This window comes from Trachurus japonicus, chromosome 16 (genome assembly GCF_045865225.1).
Source record: "Trachurus japonicus isolate A0001 chromosome 16, Traja_1.0".
Classification (NCBI taxonomy): Eukaryota; Metazoa; Chordata; class Actinopteri; order Carangiformes; family Carangidae; genus Trachurus; species Trachurus japonicus.
The window spans coordinates 34,610,533-34,632,554 of record NC_140922.1 but is presented as its reverse complement, the minus strand read 5'-3'; the positions used below and the strand labels follow the sequence as shown (position 1 = coordinate 34,632,554).

Sequence of the window (22,022 nt, the reverse complement as noted above, 5' to 3'; positions counted from 1 at the left end):
AGACAAGTTGTGAGCTGCACAACCACCACGCTATGAGATAATGACGGAACGATACGAAACGGAGCCGTTTTCGAGGTAAATTCATACAAAACCGCTGATGCGCGTTGCGTTCAGGGACAGTTTTTCAGCAAGCAGTCTCCGTATTTACCCTGTATTTACCTCGAAAACGGCTCCGTTTCGTATCGTTCCGTCATTATCTCATAGCGTGGTGGTTGTGCAGCTCACAACTTGTCTACAAAAGCGCTGTGGAGTTTTGGGATGTTGAATTTGATGAGTTTAATGAGGGAAACCAAGAAATTCCGTTAGCCTCCATAGCGTAGCTCTGAGCAGCCAGCTGCTGCGCTCCGCCGTACTGAAAATAGCTTACACCGACAATTAAAGGTAACGAACCTACTGCTATGACTATAGCGATTATGGCAATGGGCCAATTTGCCAAAATGTTGAACTATCCCTTTAACACAAATATATCACTTACTTCTGCTTTAACTTCAAGATTCCTGTATAAACCCTGACGTACAAACTACAGCCCCCACTGCCTCTTGCTATGTCTGATTATTTGTACTGTTTTATTGTTTGTGCTCCATACCACTTACATGGTCGTGAGAAAATAAAGTAAAGTAAAAGTGAAGAAACTGGATTTGACCTTTGACCTCTGACCTTTGACCTCTGCTCTGTGTGTGTAGACCTGCTGTTCCTGATCAGCCTCACGTCGTCCGTCTGCGTCGTCTCTGAGGTCATCAAGAAGGTGGAGCGGCTGAGGGGCGGGGGGGACAAAGCCCCGCCCCCCGACTGCTTCCACGAGGTATGACATCACCGACCCCCCCCCCCCTCCCCTCCCCTCCTAGAGGAAGACGAGGAGGCGGATGAAGATGAAGATGAAGATGAAGGTGACGTGGTGGCGTGATGTCGACGGCACTGATGAGTTGAGACGCTGCAAGGGATTGTGGGGATTTTCCTGTGGGGGAGGGGCCGAGGGGCCGAGGGGGAGGGGGGGGGGCCGAGGGGCCGAGGGGCCGAGGGGGGGGCGGGGGGGGCCGAGGGGCCGAGGGGCCGAGGGGGAGGGGGGGGGGCCGAGCTGGTGAACTGGACTTGAATCGAGCTGAGAAGAAGCTCCACCCCCCTCGCCACCTCGCCGCCGCCACGTGACCCCTCCCCCTCCTCCTCCCGCCTCGTTGTCGTGGTTATTATTGTTAATGTTTTAGGTTTACGTTGCTAAGGAAACCCTCCGACCAATCAGACGCTACAGACGTGTGTGTGTGTGTGTGTGTGTGTGTGTGTGTGACACCTGTCGACCGCTGTTGTTGCTTCTCATGTCGTCGTCACGTCAACGCTCTGTTCACGGCTCAGGTGGCGAGTCCTGGTCCTGGTCCTGGTCCTGGAAGATAACTAATAATTTAAACACACATTATTATTATTAATATTATTATCATTTTTATTATTGTTAATACTAATGTTATTATCACTCAGCACCTAATTTAATATAAACTTGTTTTTTCTTCAGTTAAAGAAGCCAAAGTTCTTGGATTTAAACATTTTTGACTAAACTTTATTGACGTTTCCTGTAAAAACAGTTAAATTAGGTGTTAAACAGCTGCGAATATTAATTATCTGATCGATCAGTAAAAGTTCAGATCAAACTGAAACGTTTTCATATGTAATAATTAATTAATAACCTCATAAACTGATTGGTTAATTCTGTTAATACTAATATTCTCACTTGGCACCTAATTTAATATAAACGTATTTTTCTTCAGTTTGTAAAAGAAGCCAAAGTTCTTGAATTTAAACATTTTTGACTAAACTTTATTGACGTTTCCTGTTAAATTAGTTAAATATTAATTATCTGTTTGATCATTAAAAGTAAAAATCAAACTTTTGAGTTTATTAATCAGGATACAAATCTGATGTAATTAATTAATAACCTTATAAACTGATTGATTGATAATATTAGTATTAACAGAAATAACCACTCGGCACCTAATTTAATATAAACTTATTTTTTCTTCAATTACATAGGTCTTGAATTTAAATATTTTTGACGTTTTCTGTTAAATTAGTCGTTAAACGGCTGCGAATATTAATTATCTCATCGATCAATTTATTAATCAGGATAAAAATCAGAATTTATTAATTAATTAATAACCTTATAAACTGATTGGTTATTTCTGTTAATACTAATATTCTCACTCGGCACCTTTAATTTAATATGAACTTATTTTTTCTTCTTCCAGCACAAATTTTATTTAATAAAAGAAGCCAAAGTTCTTGGATTTAAAATATTTTTTGACTAAACTTTATTGACGTTTCCTGTAAAAACAGTTGTTAAACAGCTGCGAATATGAATTATCTGATCGATCAGTAAAAGTTCAGATCAAACTGAAACGTTTAAGTTTATTAATCAGGATAAAAATGAGAGGTAATTAATTAATTAAAACCTTATAAACTGATTGGTCGGCTGTGAAGCTGCTGTGGGACTGAAGCGTCCAATCACAGCGCTTCTCTCTCTCCCTGAGTCATGTGACTTTGTTGATCAGAGCCGTCGACTCGACTCAATAAACTTTATCAAACTTTTACTTTTGTGTCACGACGCTCGCAGCCGATTGGCCCGTCGTCACTTCCTGTCGTCCAGATTAAGCCCCGCCCCCCTCGCCCTCGCCCTGACTCATCCGGTGCCTTGGCGACGCCGTCGTCGTCCAATCGTCAGACTCCCTTCCTCGACGCCCTTTACTGACGGACGGACGGCGTCTCTCCTCCTCCTCCTCCATCTTTCCTCTCACTCGCGGTGCATTGTGGGTAACGTAGTTTCACTGCCGACTCCGCGTCCAGTTTTATTTGTAGATGTTTTTTTGTTTTGTTTTGTTTTGTTTTAATTTATTTCCAAACGGCACATTTAGAGTCGAGCTTAAAAAAAAAAAAAAAAACAGGGAAAGAGAAAAACTACGGAAGCGTATCGCACTCACTCGAAGAAAAAAAAGTAAGAGTAATTTATTTTTTAGTTCGTTTTTTTAGAAATAATTTTTTTCTGTTTTTCGGAGTAATATTTTTTCTTACGTTATTTTTTGGTTCGTTCTTTTTAAATAATTTTTTCTGACAATTTTTTTCTCTGTTTTTCGCAGTAATTTCTTTTCTTACTTTATATTTTGGTTCGTTTTTTTATTTTATTTTATTTTTTTCTGTTTTTCAGACTTTTTTTTCTCTGTTTTTCAGAGTAATTTTTTTTCTTATTCAACGAGATTTCAAAATCCCATGAGAAACTTCCACCAAAAATTACTCAGAAAAACTGAAAAAATAATAATAATTCGGAAAAACAGAAAAAAATTATTCAAAAAAACAAAAACAAAAAAAATTATTCTGAAAAAATTATTCAAAAACAGAATTTTTTTTTCAAAAAAACTAAACAAAAAATAAATTACTCCGAAAAATTTGAGTTTTGTTTTTTTTCAAGTTAATGCAGTACGCTTCCATAGAAAACTCCCTCACTCTTCACTCTTCTCCTTCCTGTTTTTCAAAATAAGAGCGTTGTTTTTTTCATGCGGATGATGAACAGAGTGGTGATGATGATGATGATGGATGATGATGATGATGAAGCAGCAGCAGCAGAGTCCAGGTCGTTTTACTTTTTCCCCCTCGGTTTTGATTTAGATTTTGTAACTTTCAGCTTTTAACTGTAAAAAAAACATGAAGAATTAAACAAGAGATTTTATTACTAACAAAGACTTTTTTTTTTCTTTTTTTTTTTACAGTGTGTAGATTTTCCAACTTTGATTTCTGGACACACACACACACACACACAGAAACACACACACACACACAGAGAAACACACAAACACAGTCGCACGAGTCTGAAACAAACCTGAGGAGACTCCGCCCCCGTAACGCCCCAGATTATCCAAATATGGTCGAACAGGAAGCGAGGAATCAAAGAAGCCACGCCCCCTTTTAGGCCTGATGAGTTTAGTAACAGTCGGTTTCCACTCGTGTTGCGTTCACTGCCCGGACTGAGCCGTGGTGCGTTCACTTGTCCTTTTTAAGACATTAACGTGTAGCGATCGGTTAATTGATTGATTGATTGATTGGTTAATTAATTGATCTGTTGTTTTAATGATCGATTAATCAAGTCGTTTATAAGATAACATAACAACAGCGATCCAGTTTTCTCCAGTTTTTTCTGATACATCCGAACTCGAACGCGTCTGAACCGCAGGTTTGATTCCGACCCGTGTGACCGGTCAGAGTCTCCTGTGTGTGTGTGTGTGTGTGTGTGAGAGTGTGTGTGTGTGTGTGTGAGAGAACTTGTACATTTTACTGTAAATGACAGTTTTTGTCTTAACAACATCAATTTCCCTGTAAACTCTGTGTCTGCTGTGACTGGAGGACGCTCTTCTCCTCTTTCTCCTCCTTTTCTTCCTCCTCTTCCTCCTTCCCTCCCCTGCTCTTCCTCCTCCTTCTTCTCCTCTTCCTTCCCTCTCCTCTCTCCTTCCCTCTTCCTTCTCCTTCTTCCCTCTCCTCCTCTTCCTCCTCCTCTTTCTCCTCCTTCTTTTCTTCTCTCCTCCTCTTCTCTCCTCCTCCTCTCTCCTTATCCTCCTCCTTCTCCCCTTCTTCCTCCTTCTCTTCCTCCCTCTCCTCCTCTTCCTCCCTCCTCCTCTTCCTCTTTCTCCTCCTTCTTCTCTTCTCTCCTCCTCCTCTCTCCTTATCCTCCTCCTTCTTCTACTTCCCTCTCTTCTCTCCTCCTCCTTCTCCCCTTCTTCCTCCTTCCCCTCCTCCTCCTTCCCTCTCTTCCTCCTCCTCCTTCTTCTCCTCCTCCTCCTTCTTCTCTCTCCTCCTCTTCTCTTCCTTCTTCTCCTCCCCCTCTTTCTCCTCCTTCCCTCTCCTCCTCCTTCTCCTTCCCTCTCCTCCTCTTCCTCTTCTTCCTCCTCATTCTTCTACTTCCCTCTCCTCCTCTTCCTCATTCTTCTCCTCTTCCTCCTTCCCCTCCTCCTTCCCTCTCCTCCTTCTTCTCCTCTCCCTCATCCTTCTTCTCCTCCTCCTTCTCCTCCTTCCCTCTCCTCATTCTTCTCCTCTTCCTCCTTCCCCTCCTCCTTCCCTCTCCTCGTTCTTCTCCTCTTCCTCCTCCTCCTCCTCCTCTCTCCTCTTCCTCCTCCTCCTCCTCTCTCCTCTTCCTCCTCCTCTTCCTCCTGAGTTGTTCCAACAGTTTGTCACAAACCTCTTACAGTTAACCAATCAGCTGATTGATCGGTGAGTCGACCAATCAGCTGATTGATCGGTGAGTCGACCAATCAGAAGCTCCGTGTATTTGACATGTGACTTTTTCTTTCTCCCTTTTTTAAAACTGAAATGAATTATTGATTTCCATTCGATCGTTTATTGGATCGATCAATAAATTGTCTCAAATCTTAAACATTCACTAAAGCCAGATCGACCTTCTGATTGGCTGTTGACCGGTTTGATTATTGATTGATATTGATAAACTTACTTTTGACAAATTGATTCAGTAATTTCTTTTTTTTTCTTTCTTTGTGTTCGTATTGATCATCGACGTTTCATCACCGATCAATCAGCTGATGGAATAGAAACACTGTTAATTTTCTTCTTCAAACGTGATTGATTGATTTGATTGATTGATTGATTGATTGATTGATTGATTGATTTGATAGATTGTTTGATTGGGCCAATTTCTGTCAATGGAGCTGATGTTTGATTTTATTTCTTCTTGTGGAACAGAAGCGACTGAGGAGGAAGTTATCGGAAAATAAAGTTTGTACAAATAAAACAAAAGTTTATACTGAAGAATAAGTTATGTCGCTATAGAAACTCCACCTGTCGCTACACTGACTGCTGTATTTATGTGTGTGTGTGTGCGCGCGTGTGTGTGAGAGTGTGTGAGGCTGAGAATAAAATGTATATTAAAATTTTATAACTCTTTTAAAGGATCTCACTTTGTTTTTATTCATATTTTCACTGTTGTGTTGAAACAGACGGACGGAGCTGGTTGAAGTAGCAACAACATTTATTATTAATTAACATTAATTTACATTAACAACAGATTCAACATCTACAGAAGCATATCGCATTCACTTGAATAATAATAAATAAATACATTTCTGAGTAATTTATTCTTTGGTTTGTATTTTTGAATAATTTTTTCTGTTTTTCAGGGTCATTTTTTTCTGACTTAGCTTTGAGATTTAAAAATCCCGTGAGAAGCTCCCACCTGCAAGTAACGTTAAGGGCTGATTTCAAAATAAAGGTGCTACATCAGACTGCTCTGTAACAACAGGTAGTTTCCTTTCAATATAAATCTGAATTTACTGGGAACACAGTGAAAATAAGACTGTACTGTATTTTTTATGTAGCATTTCCATGGATGTACTGTATGTTAAGCCAGGGCTCCACATTGTCCCATGGTCATTAAGTCACAACCCACTTTTATAGAATTAAAACCAAGAATTTTTTTTAAAGCCTTTAAAAACTCATTTTGCTCTTTACTGAGCAAAGTGCATTTCAGAGCACATGAATGAAACTGAGGAGTTACCATGACAACTGCATGTACGGAAGTGAATAAAAAAAATATCAAACCAACAAAACAATATATTTGACTTCTAATGCATCTCTGCATTCAGAGCATGTTCACAAAAGTGAATAAATATCAAATTGCACAAAATAAAGACCCACAAAACAAATCAAGATTCACTGCATTCAGGCCACATTAATAAGAAAGTGAGGAGGACCATTACAACTGCATGTGTTCACGTGTCTTGTGCCTTTCAAAATAAGTTATTTTTCAAAATAAAAGACATGTCCAACATCAGATGTGCATTAAATATTATGGGGCGCATGACGTCTGTCCAACTACCCATTTCTCCGACTCCGACCATACATTTCTTTATTTTTGCGTCATCAGTCCGACCTCCCACTTCTCCGACTTAAGTAGCCCTAACCCTTAACCTTACCCTAAACCTAACCTTAACACTGTAGAATGGGTAGTCGGAGAAATGAGCCGTCGGACTTGTGGGCAGTCGGACTGACGTATGCTCCCCAATATTATTTACTTTTTTGACCAGCTGTCCACGACCCACCAGTTGAGAACCACTGTGTTAAGCAATGTAGAAGAAACCGCCTTTACTCATTGTGTTATTATGAGTAGTACTTTTATTTTGAAGGATATTTGTTATACGCTCCCGGATGTGTAACTTGCCCTGGGAAAAGTTTGTTGATGCTTCTATGTGTTGGAGCCGTCAGTCTGGAAAATAAAGCAACCTGTACCAAAGTGGAGTTGGAATAAAAATCCTTAACAATGTATCTCAATAGATCCGTGATGAAGTGAAGATTTGACTGCAGCGGTTAAACGTTACTTGCAGGTGGGAGCTTATCGCGGGATTTTAAAATCTCTTAAAGTCACAAAAAAACATATTCCAAAGGACAAACCAAAAAATAAATTACTCAAGTGAATGCAATACGCTTCCTTAAAGGGACAATGAGGAGTTTTGTTAAAGCAAAGTGTCTCCACACTACATTTATGAGCCTCCGCACCGTGAAATTCTTTGACCGGCGCAAGACAGACTCAAAGACAGAATTAAAGTCAGAGACAAAACGATATATTTATCTAAAATGGACCATTAACAAGTGGTAACGTAGATTCATCCACATTAATATGAGACTTTTTTATTGTCGCAGAATTTTTCGTTCTGCCGATGGAGAAACTCCTGGTTGTCCCTTTAAACATCAGTGCAAAAAGTTTAACAAATAAAACATTTAAATCTGTAAAAACACTCTTCCAACAGTCTTCCTTAAAAATCTGAACAATAAATCCATGGATGAACTTTCCTCTGGAGACGTTTGATTCCTCCACAAAGTGTCAAAGTGCTGTGAAATATAAAAACCTTAAAACCAGAACCAGAACTGTGGAGGTTCTGCAGAACCGCCGCTTCACTGTTTGTTTGGTTTTTGTCCCAGTTTGTGCTTTTATTTTGAAAACTGCTGGACGTCTGGACCTGGACTGACCCTGACTGGGCTCTCGGACCTGGTCCTGGTTAGAGCACTGGAAAAGAGAATAACGACACCACCATTGACTCCCGTGGTAAGGGTTTAAGGGTTTAAGGGTTTAAGGGTTTGCGCCCCCCCTAGTGGCAGGATATGGGTATTGCAAAAGCGCCCAGAAAACTCATTCACTCCAACGTATGTGTTGCCAACTTGCTTGTAAATGGATGAAAACGGCCGTGTTTTTGTTTTTAGGTGTCTTGGTCATATCAAATTATACTTATAATTTGTTTATTACAAAATGTAGATTGAAACATTAATGTATAACTGTTACGTCCCAGCCTAGGGGAACTGGATGCGCAACATGACCTGAGCCCCCTCGCTCCTCCCATCCCCAACCAAGGCCTGATGTGTGAACTAGTGTCTTTGCAACCTTTTGTTAAACCTTGTGTTAAAGTAGCCCGTAGGAATGAGAAGCCCTTTACTTTGACCCTTTTTCTCCTGTTTTGCATCTGAGTTAGGTTAGATACCTGTATTTTGGTTTTCTTTGTTTTGAGTAGGACAGATTAGGGAGAACTGAGATTTTGTTCGTTGTTTTGGGCAGAGTTCTCATCTCCGAGCAAATAAAGGCTACTGTTTAAACTGAAAACCCTGCGCTTGGCCACCTTTCTTGGGGATGGGAGGAGCGAGGGGTCAGGTCATGTTGCGCATCCAGTTCCCCGAGGCTGGGACGTAACATGATTTTTTTTTTGTTTTTTTTTACTCGCCTGTGTTAATATTTATCTGTAAAGGATCTTCAATGATGCTATTAACGTGGGTGATCTATAAATGTCCTTAAATGATTGAAAACACCACACTTGCTCATTCACCAACAATGCAGAGATGTCAGTTCTTGGGCGCTTTTGCAAAACCCATATTCCTCCACCAGGAGGCGCTGCCATTGAACCAATGCTGTCGTTACTCTCTTTTCCAGTGCTCTAGGAGCTCTAACGACAAACATTAACAGTGTTTCCCCCAGAAAATTTGTTAGTTAAGGTGGTGTCTGACCTGTCGATGGGGGGGGGGGGGCGATCGACGGGGGGGGACGCAACGTGCCGTATTAAAGTTTCGCTTTCAACACGCGCTGCTGTTATGTGTGCGCGCTTCTCTGTGGTGTGTATGTGTGTGAGAGGATGCGGCCATCGTCCGACGGGGGGGGGGGGGGGGCGGCGGCGGCGGCGGCGAATATCGCTACTGTTTTTTTTTTTTAAGATGTTAGTTTAGGCGGCAGCTCTTTGTTGTTAAGGCGGCCGCCTTAACAGGAAAGCGCTGCGGGAAACCCTGATTAATGTTCCAATCTAACTTACATTTTGTAATAAACAAATTATAAGTATAATTTGATATGACCAAGACACCTAAAAACAAAAACACGGCCGTTTTCATCGATTTACAAGCAAGTGGGCAACACACATACATTGGAGTGAATGGGTTTTCTGGGCGCTTTTGCAACATCCTGCCACTAGGAGGCGCTTCCATTGGACCAATGCGTGTCGTTACTCTCTTATTCCAGTGCTCTGGTCCTGGTGCTGGACGTCTCAGAGCAGGTCGCGGCCGCGGCGCTCCTCCTTGCGGACGAGGCCCAGACTGTCGCTACGGTTACGCCTCTCCTTGGCTCGGTAGCGCGTCTTCACCGACAGCAGCTCGTCCAGACTCGTGTCCTCCTGCGCCCGCGCCGCGCTGCTGATCTCCGTCTCCGCCTCCTCGTCGTCGAACTGCAGGAACAGCTGCTTCACACCGGACGTCAGGTCGTCCAGAGGTTTCTGCCGCCGCGGAGGAGAAGAAGAAGAAGGATGAGGAGCGTCGCGGGGCGCGGACGCTCTGTGGGCGTGGACCCGGTGCACCACAGCCAACATGGAGCGGTAGCGCCGCAAGCTGCAGCGGTCGGGCTTCAGGATGGACTTGATCTTCCCGATCCTCATCCTCATCCTGCTGACCAGAGCGTGGACGACCGTCCCCTCGTACAAGCTGCAGCAGGTCAGAAGGAGAGCACAAACGTTTCTGTGACATCACTGCATAAAAGAAATCACCTGTGAAAAATTGACGCCGATAAAATTGATTTGCGTTAACACGTTAACTCATTGAGTGCCGCGCTCCTTTCCAGAGTTTTAGTCAAGTGTACCGGCAATTTAGACCATTTTTGACGATTTTTGTAGAGCCAGAGTGTATTCTATATTATTGCCACCAACACATGCTGTGGCTCATTTGAAAGGTGAAACTTTATGCTTCAAATGGCCACAAACCGTTTGTTTCTACGTGCCTCCGTTCCTGAGAAAAGTCAAGCTAAACATGGCTGGGTTTCACCAAAATCCCTGCTTTTTTTCTAGAAAAGGAGATAGAGCGTCTTTTATGAAAGCTGCTCTGTTTGTGTCTGTCGCTCTTCTGACACTCGCATTTCTGGATCAAAGGGCTCGTATAAGATAAATATATACAACAATTGTTGTTCTATTCACAAAACCACCATCGGGGGCGGGGGGGCGCCACTAAACAACAATAACACAGACGCACCGTGCCGTGGCACGGGGAGCATACGTCAGTCCGACGGCCCCAAAATCCGACGGCCCACCTCTCCGACTACCCATTAATCCGACTTTTATAGGCCCATTGGTCCGACTGCCCATTGCTCCGACCAAAATAATCTCTGTATTCCGACCAGGGCTAAATTCGACCATCCAGAATTCCGACACCGGCGTTACTGTTTGTGTCATTTATTGGAGCAGTGGTAAATGTTTTTGCTGCTCTGCTCTCCCATGTCACTCTTTTACCCCTTGGTTGAAGTGCATGCCACACACACACACACACACACACACACACACACACACACACACACACACACACACACGGGGGGCGGCACCAGATGCGCATTTCTCCGTGCTGCGCCTCGGCCCCTCAGCTGTGTGTCTGTGGGTATGTGTATCATGTGAATGTGTGTATTAATTTCTGGCGCGCTCTGTTAAGATGAAAAACACAAATCGCCCAGAGCGCGAGCCTGGCACAGAGGTGCGCGCTCTGGCGCATCTGGCGACAATCGGTTAACGGGGCCGAAAGGAAGCTGGCTCGCTCCGCGGCTATTTTACGTCTGAGGCTTATGTTAAACTCATGTTTTTATTGATACTGTAGCGTCCAACCCGACGTTACTGTCTACAACAACATAACCCTAACTTATGACTGCTCTCCCTTCCCTCCTCTGCTCCTCCTCCCTCACTCACCTACACACAGACGCAGCTGTCTTCCTCACTCTGGCCCCTCAGTTTCTCATCCAACCACCCTACCTGCCCGTGCCCTACACATTCACAGTCAGTCAGAAATCACACAACTTAATCATAACAAGAACATTACTGTGGAGTTGCTACAATATTTTCAGTTGTGCAGTATAGGCTATTATTGATTAAAAATGAGCCATAAGTCCCATTACGTGGCATATGATATGTTTGTAGAGCCCGTTGACATGACACACACGTGTCTCGTGTGCAGACGCAACTGATAAATATTTATGCTATAGACCATGGACAGCTCCCGGATCTCAGCGCATCATTTGCGCACAACGTGCACCAGTGTTACTGTAATAACACAGATGTGGGCAAGTCTGATATCAGCCAGGTAGCCTACTGAAGAAACATAAATATGGACTCGAGGCATCTTGTTTTACTGATCATTTAGTGCCCAAATGACTGCATCAATAAATGAGGAAATTATATTCACAGATCCTATTTAAAAAGAAGAAAAAACATGGTCCTAATGAATATGACAATTAACCACTCAGATAACTCCTTTCTTTCTATTTTTTCCTTCTATCAACGTTCATGGGCCATGAAGATCAGGGCTTAGTCAGTTCGGGGGTCACAGCATCTGCGCTGTGTGTAGCCTACGGTACGACCAATCGCGCGCTGTCCGCTGTCTCAGTGCTGAAATATGAATCAATGACAGTGTGTCACTGCCCGAGAGAGAGAGAGTCTCTGCCCGCCCCTCCGCCTGCACTATAGGTGCAGCCCAGCCCATATTACAATCTTATTGTTTGTTTTAATCAATCCTCTAGCACCGTGTGACAGAAATACTCATTGTTGCAGAGGCACAGTGACAGTGGCGCTGACTGTATCGCACTGTGCACATACATATACACATAAAAGGAACAAGAGCAGGACCCACGCGCCTAGACTAGGCTACACTGTGGCGCCGTCAAAATACAGGAGATTAAGTTGATATCAAAGTCCTGCTTCTGGGCCCGATTTGTCGGTCTAATACACTGTCGTAATTACTGGGAGTCGTAACACCGGGCATACTTAAGTCGGGGAAATGGGAGGTCGCATTAATGGACGTAAAAATATAGAAATGTATGGTCGGAGAAATGAGAAGTCGAAGTGTTGGGTCGTCGGAGAAATAGAGAGTCGGACTAATGGACTCAAAAATTAAGAAATGTATGGTCGGAGAAATGGGAAGTCGGACAAATGGGAAGTCGGACAAATGGGAAGTCGGACAGACGCCATGCGCCCCCGTGGCACAGCCTCTCGTGATGGTCTCTCGGCCACAGCGGCTCGGGAACACCGGGCTGAGTTGTCATGAGTTTTTGATCGTCATCTATTTCAGTTCTGCTCGTTGTAGAGTCCCCAAATTTACACATAAAGGTGTGTTAAAGTGTCTATTTTCATAATTTCATAAAGCAAAAAACGTAAAATTACGTTTTTGGCACTCAACGCATGGGAATGAAAAACGAGTAATCACGCGATATTTTCGACAGCACTAGTTGAAACATCTGTAACTTTTTGAAAGAGGACCTGATCACCCTGTTTTCCCTCCCTTTACTTCATGAAAAAGTTATTTAAATATATGCATATGAGCTCAGTTAAGGGGGAGGGGCCTGAGCCACGATGTGGGCGGGGCCTCACCTGGCGACCCGAGGCTCCTGCAGGGGGCAGCAGAGCAGCTGGTTCAGTTTGATGGCGTCGCTCAAGCAGCTCTGCCATTGGTTGAAGGAGTGAACCACAGTCAGATCCAGATGTTTCCATCTGTAGATGTCAGGAGGCTGCACATCTGCAACACACACACATACACACACACACACACACATTTAACTTCTTGTTTTCATCAATTTATGTATTTCTGATATTTTCCTGTTAAAGGGATAGTTCACCCAAAATTCAAATTTCCCTCATTATCTCCTACTCCCCCTCATGTGGACTAAGGGCTGGGAGAAGTTTCAGAGTCCTCCGTGGCTTCTCTGAGTTACAGGGGGTCTCGGCGTAGCAGTGCATGTCCATATGACGGTTGCAAATGGATACCAACTGTCTTCGTAACAAAAAGACACACCAAAAAACATCCAAATACCTCCATGCTGCTCGTATGTAATGTCCCTCTTGTATTGAAGCCCCGACATGAGAAATTGTTCCGTCTATGTCTATGTTTAAGCTTGTTTGTAGCGGAAACTCCCAGTGTCTCAGTTCACTGCTCTTCCTGTGTCCTGTGGCGGAACAATTTCTCATGTTGGGGCTTCAATACCAGAGGGACATTACAGACGAGCAGTATGGAGGTATTTGGATGTTTTTTGGTGTGTCTTTTTGGACGAAGAAAAGTGAGCTCCGTTCGCAACCGTTATATGGACATGCAGTGCTGCACGGACCCCCCCCTAACTCAGAGAAGCCACGGAGGACTCTGAAACTTCTCCCAGCCCTTAGTCCACATGAGGGGGAGGAGATAATGAGATGAAAAATGAAATCTTTGCACTTTGCCTACCTCATACATGTTGTTGTCTAAATGTTGTCCATTGTCTAACTGTGTCTGTTTATGCCTCATCTTTGTATAGTAGCTTGTATTCTGTGTATTTTATCACTTTTATGTTATGTGTGTAGGGACTACAGATGGAAATTAGCTGGGAGCTAAATCTGGTGCAACCATCTTTTCATTTTTTTCCTTTAAATGATTAATGTAATTGCACATTGTCCCTTATTAAACTAATAAACTAAACTAAACTAAACATTTGAATTTTGGGTGAACTATCCCTTTAATTGCCTTGGAAAGTTTCCTCATAATTCCCAGAGAATCGGTTCACAGTTTTGGCTCCTAACCTCCCGCTCCGTGTCTGCGTCTCAGTGCGTCGTTGCTCAGCCACAGCAGCAGCGCCTTCACCAGCTCCTTCCCCGGCAGCGGCTCGGCTCTCTGCAGCCAATAGCAGGCCACGGCCACCGGGAGGCGGAGCTCCGGCGCCAGGCGACTCAGCGACGCCTCGTCCACCTGCAGAGCGTCCAGCAGCAGCTGCAGACGCTCACGTGGCTCCGCCTGCAGCAGAGAGAGGGGGGCGGAGTCAAGACGACGACCACTGTGACATCACAAACTTAACGATGAAGCAACAAACATTAGAGCCCGTCCACACGGATACGAGTTTCAGACGCCTTTTATTGTTTCATCCAGACGGAAACGGCGTGTTCGGGAGGTTCCCAGAGTGGGACAATCTGAAAAATGCCGCCCGTTAAAGGATAATTACCGTTTTTTACAACCTGGACCTTATTTCTAGCATAAAATCCGATCATTTCCTCCCCCAGATAACTTTGGTGTCATTACAAGTGGTTGTGATGAAATGAGCTCCAGCCGAGAGGTGCGTATATCCGTATAATGGAGTCTACAGGGCAGCAGAATGCAGCCTCTAAATAACACATTATCTGCAGAGAAACTCCTTCATTTCACCAATTTTTAGTTCTGATAGGCTAGTGCTATTCCCCTCTGAGTCCGGGGTTAGCTGTTATCAACATCCGGGGTCTGTAGGTTGACCTACTGACCTCTGACCTGGATGATGTCATCTCTGAGCGCCGCCCGGCTCATTCTGATAATAATCATTCCGCTTCGGCATTCGGGTCCATTTTTATCTCAACTAGCCGGAGCTTTAGTGAGTCCAGGTTGAGGAGAGGAAGCCTGTGGAAGCTGAACTTCATCCAGCTGCTCATTTTGTTCTGACAAGTCAGAAACACGCAGAAACGAACCGTAGCATTAGCGGTAGCAACAAGCCGCGCGGCGCTCAGAGATGACATCATCCAGGTCAGAGGTCAGTAGGTCAACCTACAGACCCCGGATGTTGATAACAGCTAACCCCGGACTGCAGCGTTTAGAGTTGTTTTCAGTGGATCAGAGTGGACACAGAGATTTCTGGAAACGATGGCGTGTTTACGGCGACGAACAAGAAAAATACGTTTTTGGTGAAGTTCTGTTTCCGTGTGGACCAGGCCCAATTTTACAGGGCAATGAATTTAAATTCAATCTTGCACTTATGCACTCGTCACTTTAGTAAACAGCACTTTAGCACATAGCACTTTAACTAGCACTGTAGCACTTTATAACTTCTCAGTAATCTTTTGGTCCCCTTACCCACTCTTTTAACCGTCTTTGGTCAGTTAACTGGTGGTTTATTTATGTCGTTCATGTTTCGTGTAAGATGTCAAGGTGTTTTATTGTCCTAGTCCTGCCTCTTGTACTTTTTATCGTCATTGTTTTTACACGCTAATGGGACTGGGGATGGAAATTAGCCACTTGGCTCTAATCCCACATGTCAATGTCCATGTACTGTTCCCATTTTTAAAAAATAAATAAATCTGAAATCTGGACGCTCAGTTCACCACTAGTGCTGCTGTAAAAGTGAATCACACTCCACACCTGCAGGGGGAGCCAGAGTTTAGCGCCTCACCTTGTGGAGCGAGCTGAGCGCCGGCCGCTGAGCGACTCCTCTGAAGGCCGGTGGCACCTGGGTGAACTTGAGCTGCAGCTCCTCGCGGTCCCACTCCTCCACCTGCAGCGGCGTTCCCCCGCCCAGCAGCAGCCCGTACAGCACCCGCCGCAGCGGCCGCGAGGTCCGGTTGGCGCTCGGCGAGTCCTTGTGGTCCACGCAGGTGCGGTGCTGCGTCCTCTGCAGCTGCAGCACGTCCAGGATGTCGTGGTCGAGCCGAGCCTGAGTCAGAGGCAACAGGATCCAGTCTGGGATGGGAACCAGCACCTGCAGGGGGACAGGACAGAACCACCTGAGCATATTGACTGAAGAACCTCCTCGAGTACCTCTGTTCCACCCTGCTGGTTCTGGTGCTAGTTTGGACCGGTCCTTTCTTTTTCGACCACCTAAGCACTAGGGATGGGTACCCTTTGCATTTGAATCGATACGGTATCGATACTCGGTACCTGGGAACAGATATCGGTACCAATCGGTACCTGTTTTCGGTACTTTTTGTGTGTGTGGTAATTAAAAAAAATAAAAACGCCTGAAATTTTAATATTTACCCCTTAACAACATCACAACTCCTCAGCCTTTAAGAGTATTTTATGTTTTGGGATGGGCAATGATTTTCATATAATGGAATAGTCATTCAATGAAAAAAAAAAAAGTTTATGAGACTATCGTCTTGTCTGAAAAAATGTCCGTTTTTACTGTGGGAAAAGGAGAAACATGGAGAGACTCCTACAGCCATCAGAAAGCTCTAACTGAAACTGCAGCAAACTCTGCAACATGTGGACTTCACGTTTTGACGAGAGGAGAGGGGGAGACTTCATCCTCGTTTAGATGTTTAGATCATAGATGTGCTCTCATTACGTGACGAGGACTTGAATGGCGCCGCTGTGATGAGAAGCGGGACTCGGGACTCGGGACTCGGGACCGCACCTCTTCGGTACGGATTGTCACAACAGTCCGTTCTTCACGTTAAATGACGGATGTTTTTCAGGTAGTGATTTAAAACGACGGGCTGGCGCTACCGCTTCTCCACGTCTCATTTCAGAGAGAGAGAGAGAGAGAGAAGGGGGGCGGGCGTGAGTGTGCGGTGCTCATGCAGACTGCACTCTTGCTGACGCACGACGAAGGTGCGTTCAGGTACCGAAATGTGCTACCGATTGACTTTATGTGAATCAATACTCGGTACTTTGGTGGGAATTCGGTCGGTACCAAAAAAGTACCGAATTTCGGTTCCCATCCCTACTAAGCACTGGATCCTGGCTCTCAAAACTGGTTTCAGACAAGCACCAACTCCCTGCTGGTCTAGAGGCAAGAACCGAGTGGTCACTGACCTCTTGGCAAAACGGTTTGCATCGTCGCCTGCGGTGCGAGAGACCCGGCTATGAAACTCAGTCAGGGCAGGCCAGAACAACATCGGTCACGCATGCACAGTTGAAGCAAAGTAGCCGGGCTACAGGCTGCGGCTAACGTTGAACAAGCTAAGCACTGCTTGTGTGCGCCACCTGTTTAATACGAGGTGGAGATGACAGCGCCACTGGCTCCTCTTACTGCCGGAAAACATTGCCCTACCGGTATATTCCACTATGTGGCCCAGACGGCGATCATTGAGGTTGTGAAGTGTGCATCGTTCCAACAACTTTTGAGTGAACCATCTGGGTACTTGCGGGAAACTGCATTTTGACATACTTGTCAGTTGAGACGCACTTACATACTCAAAACCCCTAGTATAAATATGAGATAGCTTAGGTTATTTCTGGTGGAAAAGGGGTAAAAAATGCACACCCTTCCAAAGTAAAGGCTCTGATCACCTTGTCGGCTGCTGGGAGCGGGGGCGCTATCCCGTGGACGAAGAACTGACTGAGGGAGCCGGGAGGCACCTCGTACTCCTCCATCCCCAGGTTCAAGCCGCTCAGCACCTCCGCCTTCTTCTTCTCCTCCAGGTTTCCCATCAGCCCCAGCGCCGCCTTCAGGGCGTCCCCGGGCCTCTCGAAGTTCTTCAGCCAGCAGAGCAGCCCCTCCAGGCGGCCCGAGGTCTCGCAGCCCACGGGGGCGAACTGAGCCCAGTCGACGGACGTCTCCATCCGCTGCAGCTTCACGTAGTCGTTCCCGCTCAGGGCGGCCAAGACCGGCAGCAGCTCGGGCCGCAGGTCGAAGACGATGCAGAAGCTGGAGGCGCTGTAGCTCTTGCAGGGGATGTAGCGCTGCGAGCCGGTCCGCTCCGCCTCCTCCCACCTGAAGTGAGAGATGGGCAGCAGCCCCCCGGGGAGGTCGAAGACGTAGAAGTCGCTGTCGTTGGAGAGCACCGGGCACTTCCACTCGCGGGCCAAGGCGACTATCTGCCGGTCGGCCTCCCCGTAGCACTGGGCCAGCGGCACCTCCAGCCGGGCCAGGGTCTGCCTGAAGACCACCTTGGTGAGCCGCGGCAGGATGTGCATCTTCCTGTCCTCCACCGCCGCCTGGTGGGCCTTCCTGACCCGACTCTGAGCTCGCTGCAGCAGAGTGTCAAACTTCTTGTCGGTGGGATCGAAGCCTCCGTCCATTATCACGTAGGGCGAGATGCCACAGTCCCTCAAGGCCTTGATGAACCTCTCGATCAGGTCTTCAAAGGCAGCGTACTCCCCGCCACGGTTCTGGTCCAGACCTGAAACCAGAGGAAACACAATAACACGATCTTTACTGTGACTTTCACAAACAAAAATGTTAAGAGAGACAGCAACAAAGACGTTTTGGTTCTGTTGTGTTGACTTCCTCCTGAGTAACATGAACTAACGTCCTCCCACTTAAAGGGACAAGGAGTTTCTATTTGGTTATAAAAAAGTCTCACGTTAATGTGGATGAATCTCCGTTACCACTTGTTAATGGTCCATTTTAGATAAATATATGGTTTTGTCTCTATGGTTATTTTGTTATTATTAGTGGTGGAGGAAATGCTGGGCGAGCCGACCAGCGTTTCTTTACTTTCGGTTTCGTGGCGAGTCATGAGAATAACGCCGCCGAATCTCCGTTTATGGTCGGGACTACGACGGTATGTGATCGTCTTCCAACCTCTGACTTTAATTCTTGATGAATGAAAACATGAGTCTGTCTTGCGCCGGTCAAAGAATTTCAGGGTGCGGAGGCTCATAAATGTAGTGAGAAAACACTTCCCTTTTCCAAAACTCCTCGTTGTCCCTTTAAGGTTGGATTACTACATAGTGTTGCTTTAAACTGGTGTGGAACCTGCTGGTTCATGTTGTGATATTTACCCCCAAATCATATATTGCTATAATGTTTGGGATATTGACATTTGCCTTAGACATATGATAAGCTTGTGACAATCAGTTTAATAATGAAGCATGTAATCAACTTTGCTATAATTGGCGTAATTACTGTGTTTTGCTCTTACAGCCCAGAGAATGACATACACATGACGAAGACCAGATATCCCAATTGTTTATCAAACAACCAGTACACTCAGTCCCTGTGTGTATCTGCTACTTCCCCTGTCATGTGTATGTCATTCTCTGGGCTGTAAGAGCAAAACACAGTAATTACGCCAATTATAGAAAAGTTGATTACATGCTTCATTATTAAACTGATTGTCACAAGCTTATCATACAGTATGTCTAAGGCAAATGTCAATATCCCAAACATTATAGCAATATATGATGTCAATACCAGAACCGTGTCTGTCTGAAAGCGTTATTATGACTGTGATGGTGCATTTGGACTGAACCAACCTGTCAGAGGGGCGGGGCATGTGTCCTAAGTGCCTTTCTAGTTTGTCATGAAATAAGGCATGAACAGGCCTCACCTGTCCAATCAGCTAATTCGGTTATTGTGCGTTTTCTATTGTGACTAATATGTGACTGCATTTAAAACATTTTAAAACGGTGAATGTTCCAGTCCAGTTATATTTAGCACCTGGAGAAGTCACAGTGTTTGATGGTGTGTCATCATCCTGATAATAAATAACATCCTCCTCTGAGCCTGCTTTAACACTACATAACATTTTACTGTATTTAAGATGTTAATCCATATAATTCAAATTCTGAGCACATACTACATAAATATTTACTCCTGCTGTGTTTTATTATTATATTGCTGACAGGTGTTCACAGGAACTCTTCAGTGCAGTTGTGTAATGAAGCTGTAATTCCCATGTTTACACTGTAGGTTGTTAGTAAAATGTTCACTTGAGGCAGTTGAAGGAGACACTGTCTTTAGTTCAAGGTCCTTTGATGATCAGATTATAAAATAAGTTACACATTGAAATGTCTGGATTAATCAATACAAACACAAAGGAGCTGAGTATATTCTAATTACTTAAAAACACACCTGTTCACACTCTCTCTATATAGCCTACAGTTTATGTAGCTAGATATTATTGATTATTGATAGATATTATTATTATGATATTATTATTATATGACACTTTCTGCACTATTTTTCCTTGTAGATGTACTTGTGACTCTGATTCTGATCATGCATTTAAATTTGGCACAGAAGCAGAGTTCAGGCTGTTCAGTGCACGGAGTAATAAAAGAACCACTGATAATAAAACACTATTAACTCCCTTAAATCAACATCTTCAATCTCCTTCCTATTTACCGCAGAAAACTCTAAGTTACGTCAACACGGCGTCATTTATTGATCAACTTTATAATCTCATTGTTGCATCAAAAATGTTAGTTTTCTCTGAGAAAAGAAGCAGGAATGCGGTAAAAAGTGAAGTTTTTCGCTGCTGCACAGTGACAATTGTAGTATTACTGGAGTATTACACAGTAGTTTATATTCAGTTACCATTAATAACTCCTACCTGAGCTGAAGTAGAGCAGGTAGAGCAGGTTGCAGCCGTCGATCACCAGCCGCCTCCTCCTGAACCGGACCTCCCGGTAGATCTTCCCGTGTGAGTCCAGCAGACTGGCCAGGCCCTGAACACCCATCCTCGGCTGCGTGTGAGTCGAGGAGCCGCTGCTCTCCGGTTCTTATGCGGAGCTGCGGCTCCGTTTCCCTAAGTTTCACTTTCCTCACGTCACAGCAGGACAGGGGGGGGCGGGGCTGGTGTGTGTGTGTGTGTGTGTGTGTGTGTGTGTGTGTGTGTGTGTGTGTGTGTGTGTGTGTGTGTGTGTGTGTGTGTGTGTGTGTGTGTGTGTGTGTGTGCGTGTGTGTGTGTGTGTTTATTTTAGTTTATCAGCTGACAGGTGCTCCAGCTCTTCACTGTCAGTCTGGACTCAACATTTATTCACTTTGCAGAAAACAGAATAGATTTTGTGCTGTTTTTTGTAAACCAGACTTTAAATAGCTATTAAGTATTTACCGATGGATCAGTCATCCTGACATCATGAATGTTATCATATCAATGTTATCATGTCATCATGTCATCATTTGAAGGTGTTGCTGCTCTAATGTGAAGAAACCAGGACTAAAGGTTAAAACTGATGCAACACAGACAGGTCTGAGTGCAGCAGCAGAATAGAAACCAGGCAGCTGGAGAAGCTGCAGCAGAATGGAAACTGAAACTAGATCTGATTCCCAGTCAGCTGTAAAGACCATGTTCTCCAGCAGAGGAGACAAAAACAACGTCAAAATTATGAGATACAGTAGCCTATAAACTCCGTTGTTTTATCTTTATCACATTCTTTTGAAAGGCTTTTAAAACACTTTTTATGTCATAATTTTGACTTTTTTTTTTTAAATCTCATATGCATCTCCATTAACCTACATCATTTTGTTACAAAATTGCGACTTACTTAATGAATCTGACTTTTTATCTTCTTGTGAAATTTAGTCACATAATTATTTGATGACTGCTGATTGGACTCAGAATTGTGACTTTTTTCCTTTTTTTTTTTTTTAAATCTCACAATTATGTTTTATAATTATAAATTATGTCACACTATTATTTGTCCACTTTTTTAATTAGGTAATTTTGACTATTTAATCTCAGTTATTTAAAAAAAAAATTGAACCAATGATACTTTTCATCGTCCTTAATAATGACTAAAAAATATTAATGATTAGCCTAATTTATTTGAGTGAGACTGGTAGAATAAACTCTATTGGTGATGTATAAAATAAAATGTAATATCTGATTATATCCAACTGTCACATGGAACTGATTACATGACACCAACCAACTGGTTTGGCTCATTGATGACGTGTGAGAGTTCAGATCAATCAATGAAAATAGAAACAAACAATGATCATGAAACTCACATAATCAAAACATAAAATGTATAAAATATAACCTGTCAATGATTAAATATATATTGTCTTTATAATGTAGTATGAGGTCCATCGTCTGTCACTGCTGTGAAACATTCTGCAG

General features: G+C 44.1%; 2 protein-coding genes across 2 annotated transcripts in view; one reads left to right on the top strand and one right to left on the bottom strand.

Moving 5' to 3' along the window:
• The window catches only part of atp2c1 (ATPase secretory pathway Ca2+ transporting 1), a 62,969-nt gene extending 61,618 nt beyond the window's left edge, over positions 1–1,351 (top strand). The window contains exon 27 of the mRNA XM_085803166.1: positions 684–1,351. Coding sequence (XP_085659292.1) covers positions 684–808 — 125 coding nt within the window. The 3' untranslated portion in view covers positions 809–1,351. The remainder of the gene's footprint in view (positions 1–683) is intronic.
• An 8,175-nt stretch (positions 1,352–9,526) lies between these two features.
• On the bottom strand, positions 9,527–20,736 carry aste1a (asteroid structure-specific endonuclease 1a). Its single transcript, XM_085803165.1, has 6 exons — positions 20,511–20,736; positions 17,521–18,353; positions 15,680–15,985; positions 14,073–14,283; positions 12,897–13,041; positions 9,527–9,981 (listed from the first exon to the last, which is right to left on the bottom strand). The coding sequence occupies exons 1-6, from the start codon at positions 20,635–20,637 to the stop codon at positions 9,552–9,554; spliced, it is 2,052 nt and encodes a 683-aa protein (XP_085659291.1). The 5' UTR covers positions 20,638–20,736; the 3' UTR covers positions 9,527–9,551.
• Between the last annotated feature and the right edge of the window lie 1,286 nt (positions 20,737–22,022).

Coding starts and splice junctions, on each gene's coding strand:
- aste1a (XM_085803165.1), bottom strand. CDS start 20,637: ATGGGTGTTCAGGGCCTGGCCAGTCTGCTGGACTCACACGGGAAGATC. Junction 14,284..15,679: donor CGCTCAGCTCGCTCCACAAG/GTGAGGCGCTAA, acceptor TCTCTGCTGCAG/GCGGAGCCACGTGAGCGTCT. Junction 9,982..12,896: donor CAGGAGCCTCGGGTCGCCAG/GTGAGGCCCCGC, acceptor GACCTGCTGCAG/CTTGTACGAGGGGACGGTCG.